Genomic DNA, 20,537 nt, shown 5'->3' on the forward strand with positions numbered 1-20,537 from the left:
CTCAAAGTTAAGTTTCTCCATTGCTACAGACCTTCAAGGAAAAGCTGGGTCATCCGAGCAAGTGTGAGATTACTGTTCCTTCCAGTTGTTATAATGCTATATGAAATATCAATCTACTTCCCAGGACAGCTGTGAGAAAAGTAATTTATAAATTGCAAGACACTGTATAAAAAAAGGTACATTACTCTTAAGACAAATAACATCTGATGTTTACATAATATTTTATGGTATACAAAGCACTTTACTTATTTTACAACCATCCTGGAATGAAGATGGTACAGGTAACAGCCTCATTTTCAGATGAGGAAACTAAATAGAAGAGAGGTCAAATGCCTCACCCAGTTAAAAAAAATTACAATAAAAAGGAGAGGCAGTATATAGTAGTAGGAATACTATTTCACTCTTAGGGCCTGAGTACTTCCTACTAGCTATGTGGTCCTGAGAAAATAACCTCACTGCTTTTGGGCTTCACCCTTAAAATAGGGAAAATAGGGTCTGGGGAATGCTGAGCCTGAAAGAAAACTTGGGTGGGCTATAGCTGCTGTCTTCAAGCATCTGAAGGGATGCTTTGTAGAAAAGGGGTTAGATTTTTTTCCTCTTTCCCCCATGGAGCAGAATCAAAGGGAAAGCTGTAAAGACAATCAGACACAGCTTCACCAAAGTCCAGAAGGGTGCTCTAACAGCTGGGGGTAAGTGGGTTGAAAGAACTTCTGAGAGTCCAGGGGAACACTGCCATCTTAATCCATGGCCTCTTTTTGTTCTATGACTGACAGACAGCTACTTGAAAGCTTCAAAGTCACATGAGCTTTAATGTTCAAAGACAGCATTTTAAAAAATCCCTTCGAGAGAGGCAACTTGTTCTGGCTCCTCCCATTGCCCCCAACTCCCTGAAATCTACTTCTTACAGCAACAGCACAGCCCTTTTCTATGATCCATCACCAGCTGGGAAGAAAAGACTTGGTACAACCTCAGAGAAATCCAAAAAGTATGGATGGGACTCCTTTCTCAACAAATGTATTTTCCCACTTAGTTCTCCAGGTCACCATCCACTCAGGTCTCCAGTAATGTTGGCTTAGCTAAAACACAACTGGCTCACGGAACAAGTCCTTCACTCTACTTCCATTTTGTTCTTCTCCAGGGACTCAATAAAGGCTTGGAACTCTTCAGGGTAAAAGCGCTTGTAGACATTAATCTTGCTCTTGATCTGCTTTGGAGTGTCTTGATAGTAATTCTTCTCATCCCGGGCCATTGCCTAAGGAGGAAAAAGACACAGAGACATCACCCTGAAACTTCATGAGAAAGACTTCTTGCTCTTTATCTCTTTGTCCACCTACCTCCACTCTTTAAAAAATAAAGCCCAAATCTATATAGGAATTACGCCACCAGATAACATGTTGGTCTGCTAAATATCAGAGCTGAAGGATCCTGGAGGAGCTATTTCAGTAGCTGATGGCTCTTACCAGGGAATCTAATACCACAAATCCAGGCACTTTAGGAGAATACAAAATGAAAAACTATTTCAGTCTTGCCATAAGAGGAAACGGGTAAAAAGAGGGCCACATCTTTTTATAGTATGGATGAAGCACTGGACTAAGAGAGAGCCTAGTGTAGTGGACTTAAAAGAATAAGCAAACCTGGGTATCAGAAGTTCTGAAACACAGGCATACGATTTTGGGTAAGTCACCTTACCCCGCTGAGCCTTAACTGCGTACTGTGTAAAATGGGGGTAAATTTATACCACTCTCCCCACAAAGTCGTTGTAAGGAAAGAGTATTATAAATCCTAAAGTGCTTCTGAGCCGAGTGCCTCCAACTTGCTAATGCAGCAAAGCGTTCCTAAAGGAATGTAACATCACATTGCCAATTCTTGTATATAAACTTATAGGGTGAAATAAAGGCTTCCTTAAAAAAAAAATCCGATACATTTTGTTTTGACACATGACAAACATGTCTTCCTCTCTCAAGTATCTCTTGCATAATAATGTGGAAATATTTTGCACAATTTCATATGTATAATGGGTATATTTCTTGCCTTCTCAATGGGTAGGGGAGGGCAAGAATTCCAAATGGGGGGAGGGGGGGCAGGTTACGCAAAGCCAAAGCAAATTTTATGTCTTTCCTGCAGCTGCTCAGAGAGAAATCACACATATTAACACAAGCCATGCAGCCAGTACCAGGATGCTCAGGCCCTTGGGGATAAGGGGCCAATGGCCCTTCTGGGAAGGACCTAAGAGGCCAATCAAATGCTCACCTTATAATTCTCCCCATGATTCTCAACCATGTATCGCACATAGTCAATGAGGTCCCGTGAAAGAGTATTACCCTTCTTCTCAGGCAGGCTGGCCTCCTCTTCTAGGTCTGAAAGAGGGGAAAAAAATATAGCCCAGCCTTTTCCATTAGATTCTCATTAACATGTAACTCATTTCATTAACATGTAAACTCCCTTTAGGCCACCTAACCTATGCACACAGGATTTAATCTTCCATTAGGGTGGTAGAAAGAGAGCACTCAGGAGTATTGAAACCTGGGTTTGTTCGCTAAGCCTGCTTCCTCATCTAAAAACAGGGATAATGATATCTCTACTACCTACCTCATAGTGCTGTGATGAGGAAGGCATGTTTTAAACCTTAAAATACCACAAAAACAGGAGCTATTATTGTTTTCTGACAACGTATAGCTTCCTAAAACTATAGGTAACTAGACACCACTCTAAGGGAACCAGACCACCACCAGGAACTCAAATCCAGTTTTTTTACCCCACCACCGCCACGTAACAATTTGTGAGTGTAATATATAACTCGAACTACTACGAATTAGGAAACACTCCAGCTACCCATCCCTTTTTTCTCCCTTCCCAGTAAGTTGGCAGAAAGGACAGTGGTTCTGGAGTAAGAAGCCCAAAATCAAATTATTCTATTTTCTATGTGATTGTGAACAAGTTAATTAATCTGAGTCTCAGTTTCCTCACCTATAAAATAAAGAAGTTGGATTAGATGATATCTGGAGTCTTGTTCTGCTAAATTCTAAGTTACTTTCCCTTCTTTAGCCAGTTTCCTCATGTCTAAAGTTAAAGAGTTGGCATAAGTGCTTCTAGTTAGGTCACATTCAATCTTCTGATTTCAAACTCTTCTGACTGCCCATTCTATTATGACAAAGCACAATCAGCCTCTGTCAAAATGTGCTTGGCCTCAGCTCTCTATTTGCATAATAATTCATTCCTAAAGTATATTCACTTCTATAATTAACTCACAACAACCCAGCCAGATGAGGAAAAGGATTTTTATTCCCATTTTACAAATAAATAACTGAGGCTCTGGATGGTTAAGTATTTCCCATTGTGATATTAGTAAGTGGTGAAACTAAAATAAGAATTCACATCTTTTGACTCATAATCTTGTACTATTTGCAAAATAATCCAGATCAGTAAGTCTACACAGGTGTCTATACATGTTTATTTTAATTTTTAAAAATTGTGAATCTGGAGACCAATTTCTAGATTCTTCTAGAGGTGGCAAGATAGGAGGCACATGTTCCAAGTAGTCATAACAACATACTTACCATTCAAGACATAGGGCTTCCGAACTATCTTGCTGGGTTTTTTTTCCTTGTTAACATCCACATCCATTGCTGTTACCTATGAGGAAAGAAAGACTGTCTATGAAGAAATATGCTTAGAATATGATTCAACAATTTCAGGGGGAGATATTTGGAAATGTTTGTGTGTTTAAAAAGCTCAAAAGCCACTGATGAAACTACAAACCAAGTGGTTCATCAGTCTGTGAAAATAAGTCCCAAAAGTGCTTGCCCCTCAACCAAACACATTAAAGTCACTTGCTGGTATGTCCATACTGAGGCTAGTCAAAAAAACTGGCAAGCAAGGACAATTTCTCTCTAGTCAAGTAAACAAGCTTTTAATTAAATGCCTGTTACATGCCAGGCATGGTATTAAGCTTTGGTGATATAAAGAAAGCAAAAACAGCCTCTGCCCTCAAGAAGCTCAGCATCTAATGGGGGGGAAGACAACATGCAATCAACTATGTACAAACAAAATCTATACTTGATTAATTAGAGCTAATCTCTAACATTAAGGATGATAAAAAAAGGCATCTTGCAGAAGGTGAAATGTTTTGTAAAGCTGGTCAAAAGGACTGGGTAACAGATTGGATGGGGGTGGGGTGTATGTGGAAGTATAGGAAGAAAGGAAATATTTATTAAGTACCTGCCATAGTTGGAGGCAGACATAGGTTTAAGTGACTTACCCAGAATCACACAGCTATTAAGCATATGAGGGTGGAGTCCAGAGCTCTATTCACTGTGATACCTAGTGGCTGAGAGTGAGGAGATGACGACTCCTAGATTGTCAACCTAAATGACTAAGGATAGTATGCCCTTGACAGTAATAAGGAAGTTAAGAAGAAAAGCATATTCTGAGGAATAAAAATGAGTTACATTTTGGACACATGGATATTAAGCGCGACAGGACATCCAGTTTGAGATGTCCAATAGGCAATTTGGGATGTGACAATGGAGGTCTAACCAAAGCTTGGGCAGGCATGAAGGAGGACTTAGCCTATCCCCCACAAATTACCAAGAGGCTACTATGACAGGATTAAAGAATATCTCGATTTCACAGGGTATTGGGGAATTAAGTGTCAGTCTCAGAATAGGCAAAGCTCACTGCCAAGAAAGAAAGGCAGAATCATAATGACTAATTCTGATACCTGGGGCAAGAACCACAAACTGTGAAGTACAACAGGTGCCATTAGTTTTGTAAGGCAAATTCAACTGGGAGAGTGTCAAAGTAGTTCAGACCTGGGGACACAGGCCTGGACACCAGCCCAATGAGATGCCACTAGAAGAGGGGAAAGTGTGGAGCTTAGTCAGGGATTAGCTTATCTGGAATGGAGGAATGCATGCTATCTACTAGCCTACTATTTTATCTAGACATTCCTAACTAGGTGCTAAATGAAGTTGTGCCAACCGGACATTCAATAAGTAGTTATTGAGTACCTACAATATGCTAGACTCCCTGCTACAGTCCTTGCCCTCAAGGAATTTAGAAACAACATATACATAAATAAGTAGGTACAAAAGATATACACAAAGTAAATCCAAGATAATGGGGAGGGGGGAACAGATACATGAAAGAAAAAGCACTAGCAAACACTGAATCAGGAATGGCACTACATGCAGGTGATGGCATCTGAGCTAAATTTTGAAAGAAATAATGGATTCTAAGAAACACAGGTGAAGAATAAACAATTCCAGGTATGGGGAATTGTGAAAAGGCTAGAAGATGGGAGATAGAATATACCCTGTTTGAAGGACAGCAAATTGGTCAACTTAGCTGTACCTTGAAAGACAGAAGGGGATTCATGTGTAATAAATCTGGAAAGCTACACTGCAAAATATTTCAGATGCCAAACAGAGGAGTTTGTATTTGATCCCATGGAAAAATGGGAGCCAGTGAAACTTCTTGAATGAGGGAGTGACATGGTGATCAGACCTATGCTTTTGGACTATCACTTTGGCCACTATTTAATCCATGGATTGTACTGGATGATGGACTGGAGAGAGGAGACAAATTAAGGAGGCTAACAGGCAAGATCAGAGATACTGAGAGCCTGAACGAGGAGAGTAGCTGTGTGAACAAAGAGGAGACTCACTCATCTGAACGATGAGGCAAAGCGGAGCAGACAGACAGCACACGTTTTCGCCTTTCTTTCTATCTGCAGCACTCAGCACCATGCCTGGCACTTAAATGACTGTTTGGGAGGCTGGCACGGGACAGTGAGCAGTCGACGGCTCCTGAGTGGGCTGGGAATCTGGGTGAGTGGCCGGTCAGAAAGGTGGGGAAAGCGAAGTTCTCCGCTGGGTCTGGGGTGCCCGAAGGATCGAGCTGCTAGAGGCTGTGTTTTGGGGGCCCTGCGTGCGTGCCAGGGGCCGGGACGTACCTTTCTCCGGAAAGGCACGGCCCTGTTGGGGTCCATGGCCAGGCCCATTTCCGCCAGGTTCTGCTGCACGGACTTGGAGCGGTCCCAGGCATGACGGATGTGGGAGCTGCGGGAGCAGAAGCAGGGCCGTGAGCGGAGCCCGCCTCGCCTCCCGTACGGCCCCCGCGCCCTTAGTCCCCCAGCCCCGGGCCCTCGCGCTCACCACTGGATCTTCGGCGCGGCCTTCCTTCGCGCGTTACGGTTCAGCCGCTTCCGGTTCACATTATAACCGAATTTCCGCCGCCGATTCTTTCCCTTCGCTTTAGGCATAGTGGCAACTCTGGGACCACCGGTTCTAACCGCTCACAGGCGTCCAACAGAAAACGCAGCTAGGCCGCGTGCAAGCCGTTCGCTTCTTCTTCCGCAGTCCCCGGCGCAGGCGTAGACGCCGCCGCCTTCTCTACGCATGTTCTGGCGCACGCCTCTTGGGAAAAGTAGTCCTCCCGGCCGGTGGGACCCTTCCCGTAATCTCCCACTGCGCATGTGCCGAGGAGGGCGCAGGTTCCTCTCTGTCCGCAGCGGTGATTTGACCACAAGCCTTCAGCAGCGGAAGAGGAAAGGGAGGGTAAAAGAAGTACTGAGTGGAAAGGAATTCGCGGGCGCCTTAGGTCTGTGCCCTCTGAAATGTCTCCTGGGTCAGTGTCTCAGGAGGTGGCCTTCGACCCCGCCACGCCCCCAGTCATTGAGGGCTTCACCCCCACTCCGCACCGTTTGCGGGAAGAGAGCGTCAAGGACAAATTTCAGCGCAAGATCCGCGAGAACCCGGTGGTGCCCATAGGTGAGGGGGTACAAGGGGGGCAGGACTGGGGAACCAGGCCCAAGGGGGGGCCAAGACGAGGGGCAGAAAGCGGAGCGGCAGCGCATGCTGGGGTGGGGGAGGGCCCCCCAAGGTCACCCCGGCGCCATCCCCCCCACCTCGAATTCACTAACTTGGTGTGTGGGGTGCCCCCTCGCCCCCCGCAGCGGAGTGCCGCGCTCCTTCCGCACCCCCACGCCCCTGCGGGCAAGGACTGTTGTGGCTTTTTGTCTCTTGCGTCTCCGGCGCCGGGCTCCAGTTCTGGAATGCCAGAGGCACCCGGTAAATGATGGTTGGGCTGCCCTGGGTAGACCCCGAGACCAGCCTCAGGTCTGCCTTTGGCCCTAGCCGGGGAGGGGTCTGCGCCCGGTGTTGGGGGCTGTCAGTTTAAGGGCACAGGAAAGGGCATTCCAGGAAGAGAATGCCTTCAACTAGGGAAGGAGCCTAGGAAAGAAAGCTGGGGGAAGGAGAGAGGAATTAGGGATTTTTATTTCTTTACCTTCCGTAAATAGCCTATCCCGTACTTCACAATGATTTGTCTTGCATTTTATTGTTTTGTGTGTGTTATAGTTCCTTGTATATAATTACTCCCTCTCCCTTGCCCCCTCCTCAACAGAGTGTAAGCTTCTTGGGACCATGAACTCCTCTCAGATTCAGAACTGAGCACAGAAAAGAGACAAAGCTCTTTAGGTCTCTTAAAAATGGTGTTTATACAGAATTTAAACTCTTTGCGGGCAAAAATTTTGTCATTGTTGTCTTTGTGTCACTGCACCTGATATGGAAGGTATTTCATAAATGCATGCTGGCTGACTGTTTGGATTAATGTTAAACTTCCTCTTTCCACCTGGCTTGTTCCCCTGCAGGTTGTCTGGCCACAGCTGGAGCCTTGTCTTATGGACTCTACTGCTTTCACCGAGGCAACAGCCAGAGATCCCAGATGATGATGCGGACCAGGATCTTGGCTCAGGGCTTCACAGTGATGGCCATTCTCGGGGGCTTGGTGGTCTCAGCCATGAAATCACCCAGGCCTCACTGAGACTAACGGCCCATTACTTGAAAGAGTCAGTGACCATTTGCAGGGGACCCAAGCAGCTTTCCAGAGATGGATTGACCCCATGCTGAAGCCATATCTAATGGTACTGAATGAGTCCTGGGTTTCCCTCAGGCAGAACTGTTGATAATGTAATGAATTTTTTCATTAAAGAATGAAATGAGCTTGGATTTGAGAACAGAACTTGTCTTCAATTTTGTTTTGCCAGCCCTTTTTCTGTTCGTTCCAAGAGGCCTCATTGTGTTATCCATGCAGTATTTAATAGATAAGTAATAAATATAATTCCTCACATTCCATGAATGTTTATAGTACACTTTTCTCACAACTACCCTGCAAAGTAGATAGTACAGATATCTCCATTTTACAGATGAGAAAACCAAGTCACAGAGAAGCTGAAGGATAAGTGTCAGAATGGCAGTCTCGAGCTCTTCCTCCAAGTTAGACCTTTGTTTTCAGCACCCTGTGCACAGACTGATTGACAGAGCTCTATGAATTTAACCTTAACCTCAGTTCTCTGAATTACTTATGATCTGGTTGTGTTAATAGAAAAACAGTATGTCAGAGCTGGATCAAAACCTAAGAAACACATTTAGTTCTGTCCCATTGTTTTGTGAAGGAGATAAGTGGATGGAGCAGTGGATTTGGAGCACGAGGATTTAGATTTGAAACCCAGCTCTGCTCAGTATCCTTGTTGCCTGACATAAGTCATCTAAAATCCTCTGGGTCTCGGTTTTTCTCATCTGTAAAGTGCTAAACTAGATGACCCCTCAGGTCCTTTTGAGCTTTAAATCTATAAACCTACCAGATCTGCTCCAGAGAAGGAATTTCATCCAGAGTATCCACCTCAAAAACTGATACTCTTCTCAGGAACTAGCTTAATGTCAACGTTCTCTGAGGTCTTTCAAGTAAGTGAATTGGACTCAAAGTCAGCAAACCTGGATTCTGGTCCTGAGTTTACCACTAACTAACTTTCTGACATAAGGGAAACCAATTAACCTTTCTGAGCACCCATTTCCTGATCTGTGAAATAAATATGGATTCTTGCCCCACTTCCCTCACCAGGTTATTTTCAGGTTCAAGGCAGAGAAGATTTTTAGTGATACCTGTCAGGACTGACCTAGGTTGGTCCACAGAGGCTTGATCCATAAAGGCTGGCCACCAGCTGATTTTTTTTTTTTTTTAGCCAGAGTAACTCATGAAGTGCTAAGAAATGAAGATGATTCAGTCTATATCAGTGAAAACCTGAAGAGGAGGAGGAGGTTTTCCCCCTTGAAACTAGCTTGTTTCTCTTTCCTTCTTTTAAATATAATTCATAACCAGTTAAAAGCTGCACAAGATAATATTTATATCAAGGTAGTAGAAGGTAGGCAAGGATGGAAGCTGGGCCCTGGATGAGTTTACCACAGAACTCTTGACAGCTGCTATTACTGTTCAAAAGGGAAAATAGGAGAGCTTCATAAATATTTGTAGAGGGATTCTGGCAGTAGATGGGAAGTTGAACAAAGTGACATCTAAGGTTCCTCTTCATTCTCAAATCCTGTGATTTCTCTGAAATTGCACAGTATAGAGAAAAGAACTTTGAACTTGGAGTCAGGGACCCAAGTTTGAATCCTGACACTGGTGGTAGCTATGCAACCAAAGACAAGTCACTTGACCTTTCTGAGCTTTTGTTTCTAATGAAAAATGGCATAATGCTTGTATTACCTCTCTCACAGGAGTGTGAGAAAGGTACTTTGTAAACCTTTAAGTGCTTTTAAGCAGTATGTTAACTTGCCTACAGATAGGTGAAGGAACTGCAAAGCAGAAATGAGATAGGCAGAGCTGTAAGTCGAAAACATTTTACAAGCACTTTGATCTCACAAAAAAGATTTTAGAGAGGATTGTAGAGTGGAATATCACTATGTTTAAAGAATGAAATAATAAAGGTGGGTTTGAAATCTGCTTTCCTTAGTTGTTTCTGTTACCCCAACCCCACCCCAGGAATCAGCAGAAAGCATGAAAGAAAGCATGGTGAGATACAAAGAACATTAGACTTGGAATCAGAGTAATAACCCTAACTCACACTTACATATGATCTTGCAGCTTATAAAGCACTTTTCTCAAGACCTGGGTTCTCAAGCTGCAGCTCTGCTACTTCAGAACTATGTGACCTTAAGCATTCACTTCCCTTTTCTGGGCCTCAGTTTGCTCATCTATAAAATGAAAGCAATAACACTTGTACTGCCTGCCTCATCAGATTGTCATGAAAATCAAATGAGATTATGTAGAGTGCTTTGTAATTATAAAGCACAAATCAATACCACCTGAAATCTTCTGAGTCTTATCAGGGGGGTAACTTCCTGGGGACTTTATGTAGCACTTGTTACCTTTCGGACTGCACTTGTCATGTAAGGCTGTATTATAACTGTCTGTTCTGTCTTTTCCTCTTATTAGAGTCGGCAAGGTGCCAGACCATGAGTTACCCAAACTATAATACTAACCCTGTGTATAAGATTCTGCATGTGGTATGTACTCAATAAATGTTGAAGGAATAAATCAGTGTTCTATAAATATGCATGATTATCACCTGACCTCTAACCTTAGTTTGGCTCAAGTCCTCACCTTTAAGCCTTCGCAATACCTGGCCATTTAGTCTTCACATCTATCTGTAGGCTGAGCACCAGGGAGATCAGAGTTGGGTGGAGGGACAGCCATAGCCAAGTACCCAGTCTGGACAAACAGAACACCTGGCTGAACCAGAGTAAGACACTGGCCTACTAGTACAAGACCATCTATTTCCCACACCTGTGCCTTTGCACAGACTATACCCCAGGAGGATTCTCTTCCTCTTCACTTTCTCCTCTCGGCACCTCTGGCACTCTTTAGGATTCAGCTCAGGCTCCTCTTCCAAGGATCTTCTTGGCTCTCCCAGTGGTTAATGCTTCTCTTATTGCCCCCCTTCCTAGAATACTGTCCCTTCCAAGTTCTGCATACTTTTCTGGCTTTAAGTCCCACAAAAATCTCATCTTTTCCTGGAAGTCTTTTCCAACCCCTCTTATTTTTAGTGACTTCCCTCTGTTAATTTTCTTTTTATCCAGTATATAGGGTGGTGCACCAGTGCAGAAGTCAGGAGGACCTGAGTTCAAATCTCACCTCAGACACTTGATACTCACTAGCTGTGTGACCTTGGGCAAGTCACTTAACCCCAATTGCCTCATCCTGGGTCATCTTCAGTGATCCTGATGAATATCTGGTCACTGGATTCAGATGGCTCTGAAGGAGAAGTGAGGCTGGTGACCTGCACAGCCCTCCCTCACTCAAAACAAAGTTAAGTGCAAGTCATGTCATCATTTTTCTGATGGCATGGTCTTCTTCGGCAACGAAGGACAAACACACACACACTTATCCAGTATATACCTAGTTGCATATATGTGTTTACATGTTGTCTCCCTTGTTAGACTGTAAGTTCCTTGGGGGCAGGCTCTACCTTTTGCCTCTTTTTGTATCCCCAGCTGTTAGCACAATGCCTGGCACATAATTGTACTTAATAAAATGCCTGGCCCTTAATGTTGATTGATTGATTAACCTTGTTGTATCTAGGGAAATACTTTTTTTTTCTTTCTGTGGCTCTAGTTTATTTTTAATAGATTCTAAATAGGCTCACAGAGACAAAAGCCAGGCAATGATAGAACTCATTGAAATTTCCCTTCTCTGTGATGTGTTTCCTCCCATTCTGATCCAGTAGCTGCACAAGATATTGCTTATTTATATCAGGGTAGTAGAAGGCAGGCAAGGATGGAAGCTAGGGTGTCAATGAGTTTCTTTCAGGATTTTCGGACAGTTGCCAATGGCCATTTGGTACCAATTCCCTAAGAAGTTCATCATGGTGGAGATGACACTTCATCTAGCAAGGATGTGGCCAGATATCACTGGATGAGAGAAACTTCTGAGCACTAGAAAATTACCAAAACACTAAAGGTCAGTCTTGAAGGGAAAGGGCCACCTCCAAAGATGACTCTTCAAATGCAGTCCAAACTTCAAAGCTCAGTCACGTATCAATTCATATCTGAGGGTGATCTGCCTGGCATTGATCCCCAAAGTCTGGAAATCAAGATTTTAGATGGTCAAAGAAAAATCTTAAAGTTCAGAAAAAAGGAAATGACGTCTACCTCTGTGTCTGAGGAAGTATGAATGAGAGATGTGTTGAGCACTGTGGCTCTCTCCACCTGTAAGCGTACCTTTCATCTGCTTAGCTGAGAAAGCTTGATTTTGATCTAGAAAATTTGATTTTGTAAAAGAACTAAGTTTTATGCTGGCCCCTACAGGAAGCTGTCCCTGTGCCCCTGGTTAATGACCTGCATGTTCACCCTCATCTACTAGATGTCATGGATTCTTGCTGTCTACATATGTGTTCTGTGTGCCTTCTAAACTGTCAACTCCACACATCCTTCAGATCTCTCCCAGCTTGAACCACAGAGTTGCACACAGTGGGTGTTTTTTAAAACGTGTGATGAAATGAGTTGAGGTTGATTACACATTATCTCTCCTCAAATAATCTCTATTCCAGTCAAACTGGGCTACTGGTACAAGACCTTCTATTTCTTATCCTTGAGCCTTTGCACAGACTATACACCCCAGAAAGATTCTCTCCCTCTTCACTTCCTCCTCTCAGCACATCTGACACTCAGCTCAGGTGTCTCCTCTGCCAAGGAGCTTCCTGGTTCTCCCAGTTGTTAATGCTCCATAATCACTTTGTATTAATTTTGTGTACATCCAGTATGTGTGTGTGTGTGTGTGTGTGTGTGTGTGTGTGAACATGCTGTTGTCCTGATAGGCTATAAGATCTTTGAGGGCATGAGCTGTCTTTTGTCTATGTGTCTCCAGCACCTACCACAGTGACTGGTTCACATAGGCAGATGATGAATGTTTGTTGATTGATCGGTTAACCAAGGAGAGGGGTGCGGCTATGACCAAGGTAGAGGCTGAGGTTCTACTCAGGCTGGAGACTCTCTGGGCTCTTACCAAGAAGGCTGGGATTATGGCCAGCCAGGGAAAATGCAAGGATGCCAGTTTTTGAGGAAACTGGTATTGTCACCCAGCTGGGGACTGGCCAATAGAAATCGTCTTAGCTGGTAAATTAGAAGAAAATATCAAGTCCACAATAGACACCTTGACTGAAATATGGTCTAGGCTGTCAGAGAAAAAAAAAAAGGATGCTTTTCCTGGCCGCTTATGAAGAAAAGGGCTTAAGGGATGGACAATGTAATGGGGAATGGGGTCAGTGGTATATATAAATTGATTTCTAGTGAATATTCAGCATTGATCATTATAGCTACTTCTTCCTATCTAAAGAAATTTTAATCTTTCTCCTAAATCATGACTTTTCTGGGAGGCCTGGGGGAGACAGTTCTAAGTCAGGTTGTTAGGACTTGTAATTGCTCAAAAATCTTTATAGGATTAGGACCACCCAGCTAAGCTCCAGAGGAAACTACCAATAGAGCATCCTATTCTTGCCTCTTCTACTCCTTTCCCTTGAATTCTCCCCATTTCCATTTCTTCTGCTTCACTTCCTCCCCAATCTTGAAGTAATTTTGCATTTATTTTGTATATATCCTGTATTTGTTCATCTGTGAGCATGTCTTAATGCTCTTTGACAGCAAGGACTATCTCATTTTGCATTTGTATCCCCAGTATCTAGCACATAGTAGGAAATCAATAAATGCTTGTTGGTTGATTGCTTCCTCACCCCACCATAAATGATTATTTCTTCATTTTCACAGGGTGGGTCTGAAAGAGTTAACTTCAGACATGATCCATCATTTCCCATTAGAATGGCCTCTGACCATTGAGATACTCGCAGGAAAACTGGAGACACTACAGTAGATGTCTGGGGATACCAGCAAGGTCTGGAGAAGGCTCTATTTTGGGGGTCCCATTGATTTTAACTGGCATGTGCTCTTGGATTCTACTATCCTTGAAGGTCATGGAGCTGGGCAAGACTATATGATGGAGAGCAAGAAATGATCTTGAGGTCATCTAGTGAAACCCCCTTGTCTCACAAATGAGTAAACTGAAGTCTAGACAAAGGAAAGGACTTTGCAAAGGTCACATGGGTAGTAGGATGGAACCTAATACAAATGGCAGCCTGACATAGGCTGTAGCTTGCAAAGATACAAGAATGATAATAAATAAGTGTAAAAAGAGTTAACATCACAAACTTTAAGCCAAGAAAAATAAAAGACCTGTGGGACTCGATGGTCATGATGTGACAAACCAGTGGTAGATGTGACACCTAAGGAGGTGGGTTTGAGAAGGAAGGGAGAGGCCAGGGAGGGGGCTCCTTTTGCCCCAAAGGATGAAGGAGAACTGACTAAACATTTTGTGCTGTGGCTATTGGAGGAGAGGCTTCCAAAGCAGACAAATCTGCTTCTCCTTCCCTCCTTTCTTCTTAGATCTCTGCCTCAGTCTCCTCAGCCTCTGCTCTTTGGTAACCCTGGATGGGTGCCTAGCGGGACAGGGGGGTTTGTTTCAGGGAGATGAGCATAGAACGCATGCGGGATACATCCTTGCACTGCCTGCTGCTCTTGGGGTTGAAGTCACACAGCTGGGCCACCTTCTCCCACTCTGTGCCAGGTACATCTTCCTTAGACTCCTTCAGGAAGGCCTCTTCTGATGCTCTGCAGGAAGGAAAGACACAGGTATTACTACCTGCCCCAGAGCATGTAAAAGCATCTTAGCTGACAGCCATAGGAACACAAAATCAACAAACGTTAGAACTGGAAAGGACCTTATAGACTGTCTATTCCAACTCGTTTCATTTCACATACAAGGAAACTGGGGTCCATAAAAAGGAAAGGATTTGTCCATGGTCACATAGCTAGTAAATGGAAGAGGCCCCTGGCTCCATGTTGTTGTGTGTCCTTACATTGGTATCTGGCCCTATTCCCAGATAAGCAAACTTGGTTTCTCTTTCACCTGATATTTCTAGCCTAAAACTTGCAAAGCAGAAATGCACTGTTTCAGGAAGGAGCAGATCCTTCATTACTGGAGGCCATCAAGCTAGGCTAGATGACAATTTATCAGGACAATAGTAAAGGCAATGGAAACAGGATTCTGGTGAGGGCTAGATTAGATGCCCTATATGGTCATTACCATTTTGGGATTTGGGCTCCTTCCTGCTATAAAGAATCCCTACTAATTACAGTCTATCTAGGCCAAAGGTCTTTCCCATGACTACCCCTCCTAGGTCCCTAATACCCTAATACCTACCCAAGTCAACTCTGTCACTCTAATTTCCCTGTCTAGAGTCCCTTGCCTACTACTATGTCCACTGTGCTTTCTGTTCCATTGTTGACAGACTGCCCTTTATATTAGATTCAGGCTGTGTGTGTATGTGTGTGTGTGTGTGTGTGTGTGTGTGCATGTGTGTGTATGTGTGTGTGTGATCCTGTGACCCTTCCAGGTCAGGCCTGGGAATTGGAAAGATTTGGATTATAGTCCTGACCAGCTGTGTGAGCCTGGGCAAATCACTTCTATATGCCACACTTTGCCCATTTGTAAAATGATGAAAATTTTCCTTGTCTTATCCCCCTCACAGGACTGTTGGCTAGGACCTAAAGGTTGTGAACATCCTTTGAAAATTATAAAGCACTCTATAAGACAAAAGATGTTCATGATCCAGGAGACGAAGTGAGCATGGTTCTGGAAAGCATGACCATTTATCCCATCAGCAAAGATTGGATCTATCTCTCCTAAAAGGAAGACAAATTCAAAGATTGGCTTTCCTTGTCAGGAAATTTTCCCTAAACCCCAAAAAACATTTTTCTTTACTTAGCTGAAATCTATTATCTATTTCATTTTGTTTATCACATTCTTCTCATCTGATGGTGCTCTACTTTCTTCATCTGAGAGAAGGCTTCCTGGTCCCAAATCCCTTATTATTCATTTTGTAAAATCCTGGATTTCAGGACTAAAAGGGGCCTCAGAAGGCATTGAATTGAATGTGTACCTGAAAAAGAGCCTCCTCTTTATCACACCTTTTCAGTAGTCATCTATCCTATTCTTGAAGACCATCAGGGATGGGCAGCATCAGGCAGTTCATTCCACTTTTAGCTCTACTTCTCAGAGGATTTTTTTCCTCACAGCCAGCCAACATCTTCCCTACAGCTTCTACCCATTGCCCTTAGTTCTAGCCCAAGACCAAGTAGAACAAGTATCCACATAACAGCTATATAACAGCCTTCCAAGTTTTTGAAGGCAGAGATAATGATCTCCTCTTCTCCAGGCCAAATATCTCCAATTCCTTCAACCAATTCTTAAATATCTTGTTCTCCAATCTTCTCATCATCCTAGTGATCTACCCTTCCCAACCAATGTGCTCCAGCTTATCAACATTCTCTCTAAAATGAAGTACTTAGAACTGGATATAATACTCCAGATACGATCTTACTGAAGCAGACAGTGAGGCTAGCATATCTCTCTCATTCTGGACACTATCTATGTTCCTTGATTCCCAAATCTAATTATGTGGTCCTAACCTCTCTGATGATCTCCAGTCTCACATCTCCAGCCTATCATACATCTTGAACTGAATGTCCTATAGACATCTTAAACTCAATATGTCCAAAATGGAATTCATTATATACCCCTCCTCAAACCTTCCCATCTTCCTAACTTTCCTATTAGTGTTGAAGGTACCAGCATCCTTCCAGTCACCCAGGCTAGAAACCTGGATGTTATCTTACACTCCTTACACTCTGCCATTCCCATATCTAAGTTGTTGACAAGATCTATTGATTTTACCTTCAGAATATTTCTCCCATACTCCTCCTCTTCTGATACTGCCATGAACCTTGGTGCAGCCCCTCATCACCTCACACAGGGACCACTGGAATAGCTTGCTAGCCTGCTCCAATCCATCCTCCACTCAGCCAAGTTGAAGATCTTCCAAAAGCCCAGGTGTGACCCACCACCCCTCTCCACTCCACTAATTCAACAAGCTCCAACAGGTCCTTATAAAACTCCCTGCTTTGCTTTTAAAGTCTTTTATAATGTGCCCCTCTCACCTGACCAATCTTTTCACACCCCTACACATGTACTGTTGTTCAGTGAATGACTCTGGCCTCCTTGCTGTTTCTTGAATAAGAAACTCTCCCTCAAGGCATTTTCACTGGCTAGCTCCCATGTCTGGAATATTCCCCCTCCTCATCTCCACCTTCTGGTCTCCCTGGCATCCTTCAAATCTCACCTAGAATCTTACCTTCTACAAGAAACCTTCCCTAATCCTCCTTCATGCTAGTGACTTCCCTGTGTCAATTATTTCCTAGGTATCATGCATATCGTTTTTCTGTACATAACTGTTTTCCTGGTGTCTCCTCCATTAGACCATCAGCTCCTTGAGAACAGGGACTGTTTTTTGCTTTCTTTCTGTCCCAGCACTTAGCACAGTGCCTGCCTGATAGCATACAGAGGCATTTAATAAATGTTTATTGACTGATTATTGATTATTAGCTATCCTTTCAAGTTTTATGCCATTAGCAGATTTGTTAAGCATTTTATCCATACCTTTGTCCAGGTCATTGATAAAAATATTGAACAGAACAGAGTTAAGAAGAGCCCTGTGGTGCTCTATCCCAGAGCCACCCATAGCTAGGTCAGTCTCTCTCAAGTTTACTTTCTCCTCCTCTAGACCCAAGGAAGAGTTATCATGCAGAGTTTCCCATGGGGCTGCACTTTGACTCTCACGGTTATTTTGCTGTGCCAAACAGCCATTCTAGGGTCCCCTAGGGTCATGGAACTTCAACCTGCCTCATAGGGCCATTAGAGGAAAGCTGAAAGGACTTTGTAAACCTTAAAGTACCATGAAAAAGAAACCTGTTATCAATATTTGTCATCATTACCATCAGTGGCATCATTGTTACAGAGGCAATGTGGTATGGTGGACAAAGCACCGACCCCAGAGCTAGGAAGACCTGGGTTCAACTCCCACTTCTTGATTGATGCTGACTGTGAGCCTGGGCAGGTTACTTAACCTCTCAGTCATCTAGGCAGCTAAGACTTTGTGTTGCACAAAAGATGCCATCCTGAATTGTTTGGGTAGCTACATGGTGCAGTGGATAGAGTTCCAGGCCTGGAGCCAGGAACACCTGAGTTCAGATATGATATTTACTAGCTGTGTGACTCCAGGCAAGTCACTTACCCCTGTTTACCTCAGTTTCCTCATCTGTAAAATGACCTGGAGAAGGAAATGGCAAATATACTCTAGTATATTGACAAGAAAAACCCAAATGGGGCATAGCCATCTGAAGGACGGTTGGTTTCTAGGAAAGGTTTGCGCACACAGAAGCACATACATCACAATACTATCATTTTATAATTGTAAGGAACCTTAGAGGTCAGCTATTCCAGTCCATTCATTTCACAGATGAGAGAGCCTCAGACACTATAAAGCTAATCTATAGGCGAACTCCTGAGTAGCAACAAATTTTTAAAGGGAGTTTCCTGCTCCAGCAGTTTCTTATGACAATAAAATCACAGGCACAGTCCCTGTCCTTATTATTATTAGATCTCATCAGCTGTGAATAGAATGATACCTTCCCATACTTTTCCCAATCAAATCCACTAAGCCCAGTCATGTTTCTCTGGCCTCCCAGCCTCTGGGAACCATCAGCCAGCTGTGGCCAGGGGATCATTCCTAGACAGCCTCACCCAACATACTGCTCTCCACCCCAGGCTTCTCTTGGGAAAGGTAAGCAAAGGAGACACGTACACGTAACCTATGATGTCGGCATCTGGTTGCTGGTAGAATGCTTTGTCAGCGATCCTTGAGGGGAAGGGTTAGACAAGGGAGGTCAAGATGACAGAAGAAAGAGAGGCAGGCAAAAAGGTTAAAGAGAAAGACAACATTAGTGTACTGAAAAGCACAAGAGATGTTAGAAGCACCAGGCCCATTTGGGAAGGCAGCAGGGCTACTCATAGCCCTTCATAGAGAGGAAAGAAAGAAGAAAGGAAGGGCGAGGGTTTCTCAAAGCACAGATATAGAAGAAGAGACCCTAAAACGATGTTTCTGAGCTCCCCACAGGTGCGGCTTGGTCTAGTAGGGTCCTAGGCTGTCTCCAGATATGCAACAGGGCAGCGGCTTTGGCCTCCAGAGACCATCACACGACCACACTAACTTCTTAGGAACTCTTTTTTCTATTTCTAGCAATAAGCTGCGGCCAGCTTCCAGCATCCTGCTGGGCAGGGAAAGGGTGTACAACTGAATGTCTGGAAAGAGTTGTGAGTGTCTTCAAAGAGAGAAATGAGACCATTCCAACATGGTTGAGTGCTGGTGAAGGCGGGGAGGCTGTTCTGACTGGGATAGAAAGCCACCTGCTTGGCTGATTTCTCTCTGCCTTCCCCAGAACCTTTTATCCTCCCAGAACTCCCCTCCTGCCTAAATATATTCTGTACTCTCGCTCGCCCTTCCACATCATTCTTGAATATTCTTTTCCCTCTTGCCCTCACTCTCTTAAACACCCCCCTCTCTCCCACCTCTATCCTCCCAATGCCCCTTGCCCTCCCAGATACCCCTGCACCTTCCTACCCAGACTCCTCAAATACTTCCACCTTCCTTGATACCTCCTGCTCCCCTAAACCCCCCTCTTTCTACCAACTTTGAGATGCCCGCCTGCTCAACCGTCCCTTCCCCCATGTGCCCTTGCCCTTTCCCAAACACTCCTCCCCCCATACCCCCTCCCCAAATGCCTCTTGTGCCTCATACCTGTTGCTGATTTTGTTTTTCTCCACCTGCTCGTTCTGTCGCACGTTCCACTCTTCGAGGTCCCTCTTTGCTTTCTCTCGCCACTCTTGCTCAGTCACCTTAGAAGCCGCATCTGGGAACCAGACGGGGTTAAGTGCAGGGAGCAGTTGAAGGGCACCTGCTAAGGCTCGCCTTCCCTCTCCGAATCCTTCCTCCTCACGTCTCTTCCCCCAATTTCCCAGGGCAGGTTAGTGAGCCCCCCCACTCTCTAAGGGCCTGCCAGAGACAAGCTGTGGGCTCCCTGGGGCTCCCCGCTACCCTCACCCAGCTCCTGCAGTCGTTTCTTTTGCTCCTCTCTCCATTTTCTGATGCTCTCCGGTTCCTGACTCAGCCTGTCCGCCTGGGCTACAGCAGCATAGCCATCTGAGGGACCGTTGGCTTCCTAGGACAGATTTGCACACGCACAAACACGTACGTCACAACATCATCATTTTATGATTGTAAGGGATCTCAGAGGTCGGCTAGGCCAATTTCCCTCACTTCACAGATGAGAGAGCCTCAGACACTATAGAATTAACCTATAGGCTAACTCCTGGGATTAGGGGAAAAGGTAGAGAGGCTTCTCTGGTCTGGGGCTGCCCATGGGAGCCCTCCAAGACAGGCTTCCCTCTCTGGTACTTCATAGGCTTTATAAAGGTCCCCCCAAGCTTAGGGACCCCTAGAAAGAAGGAAAGGAAGGAAGGAAGAAAGGAGACATTAAGTACCTACTATGCGCTAAGTACTTCACAAATATTCCTTCATTTGACCCTCACAGCAACCCTAGACAGTTGATACTATTTTTATGTCCTCTTTACAGTTGAGGATATTGAGGCAGAGATAGCTGAAATGATTTGCCCAGGGTCACAAAGCTAGGAAATGACTAAAGCAGGATTTGAACTCTGCCACCAAACCCTGCCCAGGATCAGGAAACCTGAAAATA

At 44.3% G+C, this 20,537-nt stretch overlaps 3 protein-coding genes across 4 annotated transcripts in view; 1 reads left to right on the forward strand and 2 right to left on the reverse strand.

Moving 5' to 3' along the window:
* Positions 1 to 789: 789 nt before the first annotated feature.
* Positions 790 to 6,286, reverse strand: NOP16 (NOP16 nucleolar protein). The gene is made up of 5 exons (XM_072631085.1): positions 6,156 to 6,286; positions 5,954 to 6,059; positions 3,558 to 3,633; positions 2,251 to 2,357; positions 790 to 1,252 (listed from the first exon to the last, which is right to left on the reverse strand). Exons 1-5 carry the CDS (start codon positions 6,260 to 6,262, stop codon positions 1,109 to 1,111), a joined length of 540 nt encoding a protein of 179 aa, XP_072487186.1. The 5' UTR covers positions 6,263 to 6,286; the 3' UTR covers positions 790 to 1,108.
* A 97-nt stretch (positions 6,287 to 6,383) lies between these two features.
* HIGD2A (HIG1 hypoxia inducible domain family member 2A) lies at positions 6,384 to 8,014 on the forward strand. 2 transcript variants are annotated; one of them, XM_072631087.1, is made up of 3 exons: positions 6,384 to 6,535; positions 6,568 to 6,770; positions 7,652 to 8,014. In XM_072631087.1, the coding sequence occupies exons 1-3, from the start codon at positions 6,399 to 6,401 to the stop codon at positions 7,822 to 7,824; spliced, it is 513 nt and encodes a 170-aa protein (XP_072487188.1). In that variant the 5' UTR covers positions 6,384 to 6,398; the 3' UTR covers positions 7,825 to 8,014. The 2 variants fall into 2 exon arrangements, with proteins under 2 accessions (XP_072487188.1, XP_072487187.1); XM_072631086.1 differs by having other exon boundaries at positions 6,524 to 6,770.
* Positions 8,015 to 14,022: 6,008 nt separating this feature from the next.
* CLTB (clathrin light chain B) overlaps positions 14,023 to 20,537 on the reverse strand; it is a 40,876-nt gene continuing 34,361 nt past the window's right edge. Inside the window, exons 3-5 of the mRNA XM_072631083.1 lie at positions 19,883 to 20,000; positions 19,580 to 19,691; positions 14,023 to 14,495 (exon numbers count right to left, since the gene is read on the reverse strand). Of these exons, the coding sequence (XP_072487184.1) occupies positions 14,324 to 14,495; positions 19,580 to 19,691; positions 19,883 to 20,000 (402 nt within the window). The 3' untranslated portion in view covers positions 14,023 to 14,323. The remainder of the gene's footprint in view (positions 14,496 to 19,579; positions 19,692 to 19,882; positions 20,001 to 20,537) is intronic.

Source organism: Notamacropus eugenii, chromosome 1, assembly GCF_028372415.1.
Source record: "Notamacropus eugenii isolate mMacEug1 chromosome 1, mMacEug1.pri_v2, whole genome shotgun sequence".
NCBI classification, from domain to species: domain Eukaryota; kingdom Metazoa; phylum Chordata; class Mammalia; order Diprotodontia; family Macropodidae; genus Notamacropus; species Notamacropus eugenii.

Bases quoted from the DNA above. Each gene is read 5' to 3' on its own strand.
- NOP16 (XM_072631085.1), bottom strand. From the start codon at position 6,262: ATGCCTAAAGCGAAGGGAAAGAATCGGCGGCGGAAATTCGGTTATAAT. The intron at 3,634-5,953 runs GTACGTCCCGGC...CTTTCCTCATAG, and splicing joins CCGTGCCTTTCCGGAGAAAG to GTAACAGCAATGGATGTGGA. The intron at 1,253-2,250 runs GTGAGCATTTGA...TTTCCTCCTTAG, and splicing joins ATCATGGGGAGAATTATAAG to GCAATGGCCCGGGATGAGAA.
- HIGD2A (XM_072631087.1), top strand. From the start codon at position 6,399: ATGTTCTGGCGCACGCCTCTTGGGAAAAGTAGTCCTCCCGGCCGGTGG. The intron at 6,536-6,567 runs GCAGCGGAAGAG...GGGTAAAAGAAG, and splicing joins GATTTGACCACAAGCCTTCA to TACTGAGTGGAAAGGAATTC. The intron at 6,771-7,651 runs GTGAGGGGGTAC...GTTCCCCTGCAG, and splicing joins GAACCCGGTGGTGCCCATAG to GTTGTCTGGCCACAGCTGGA.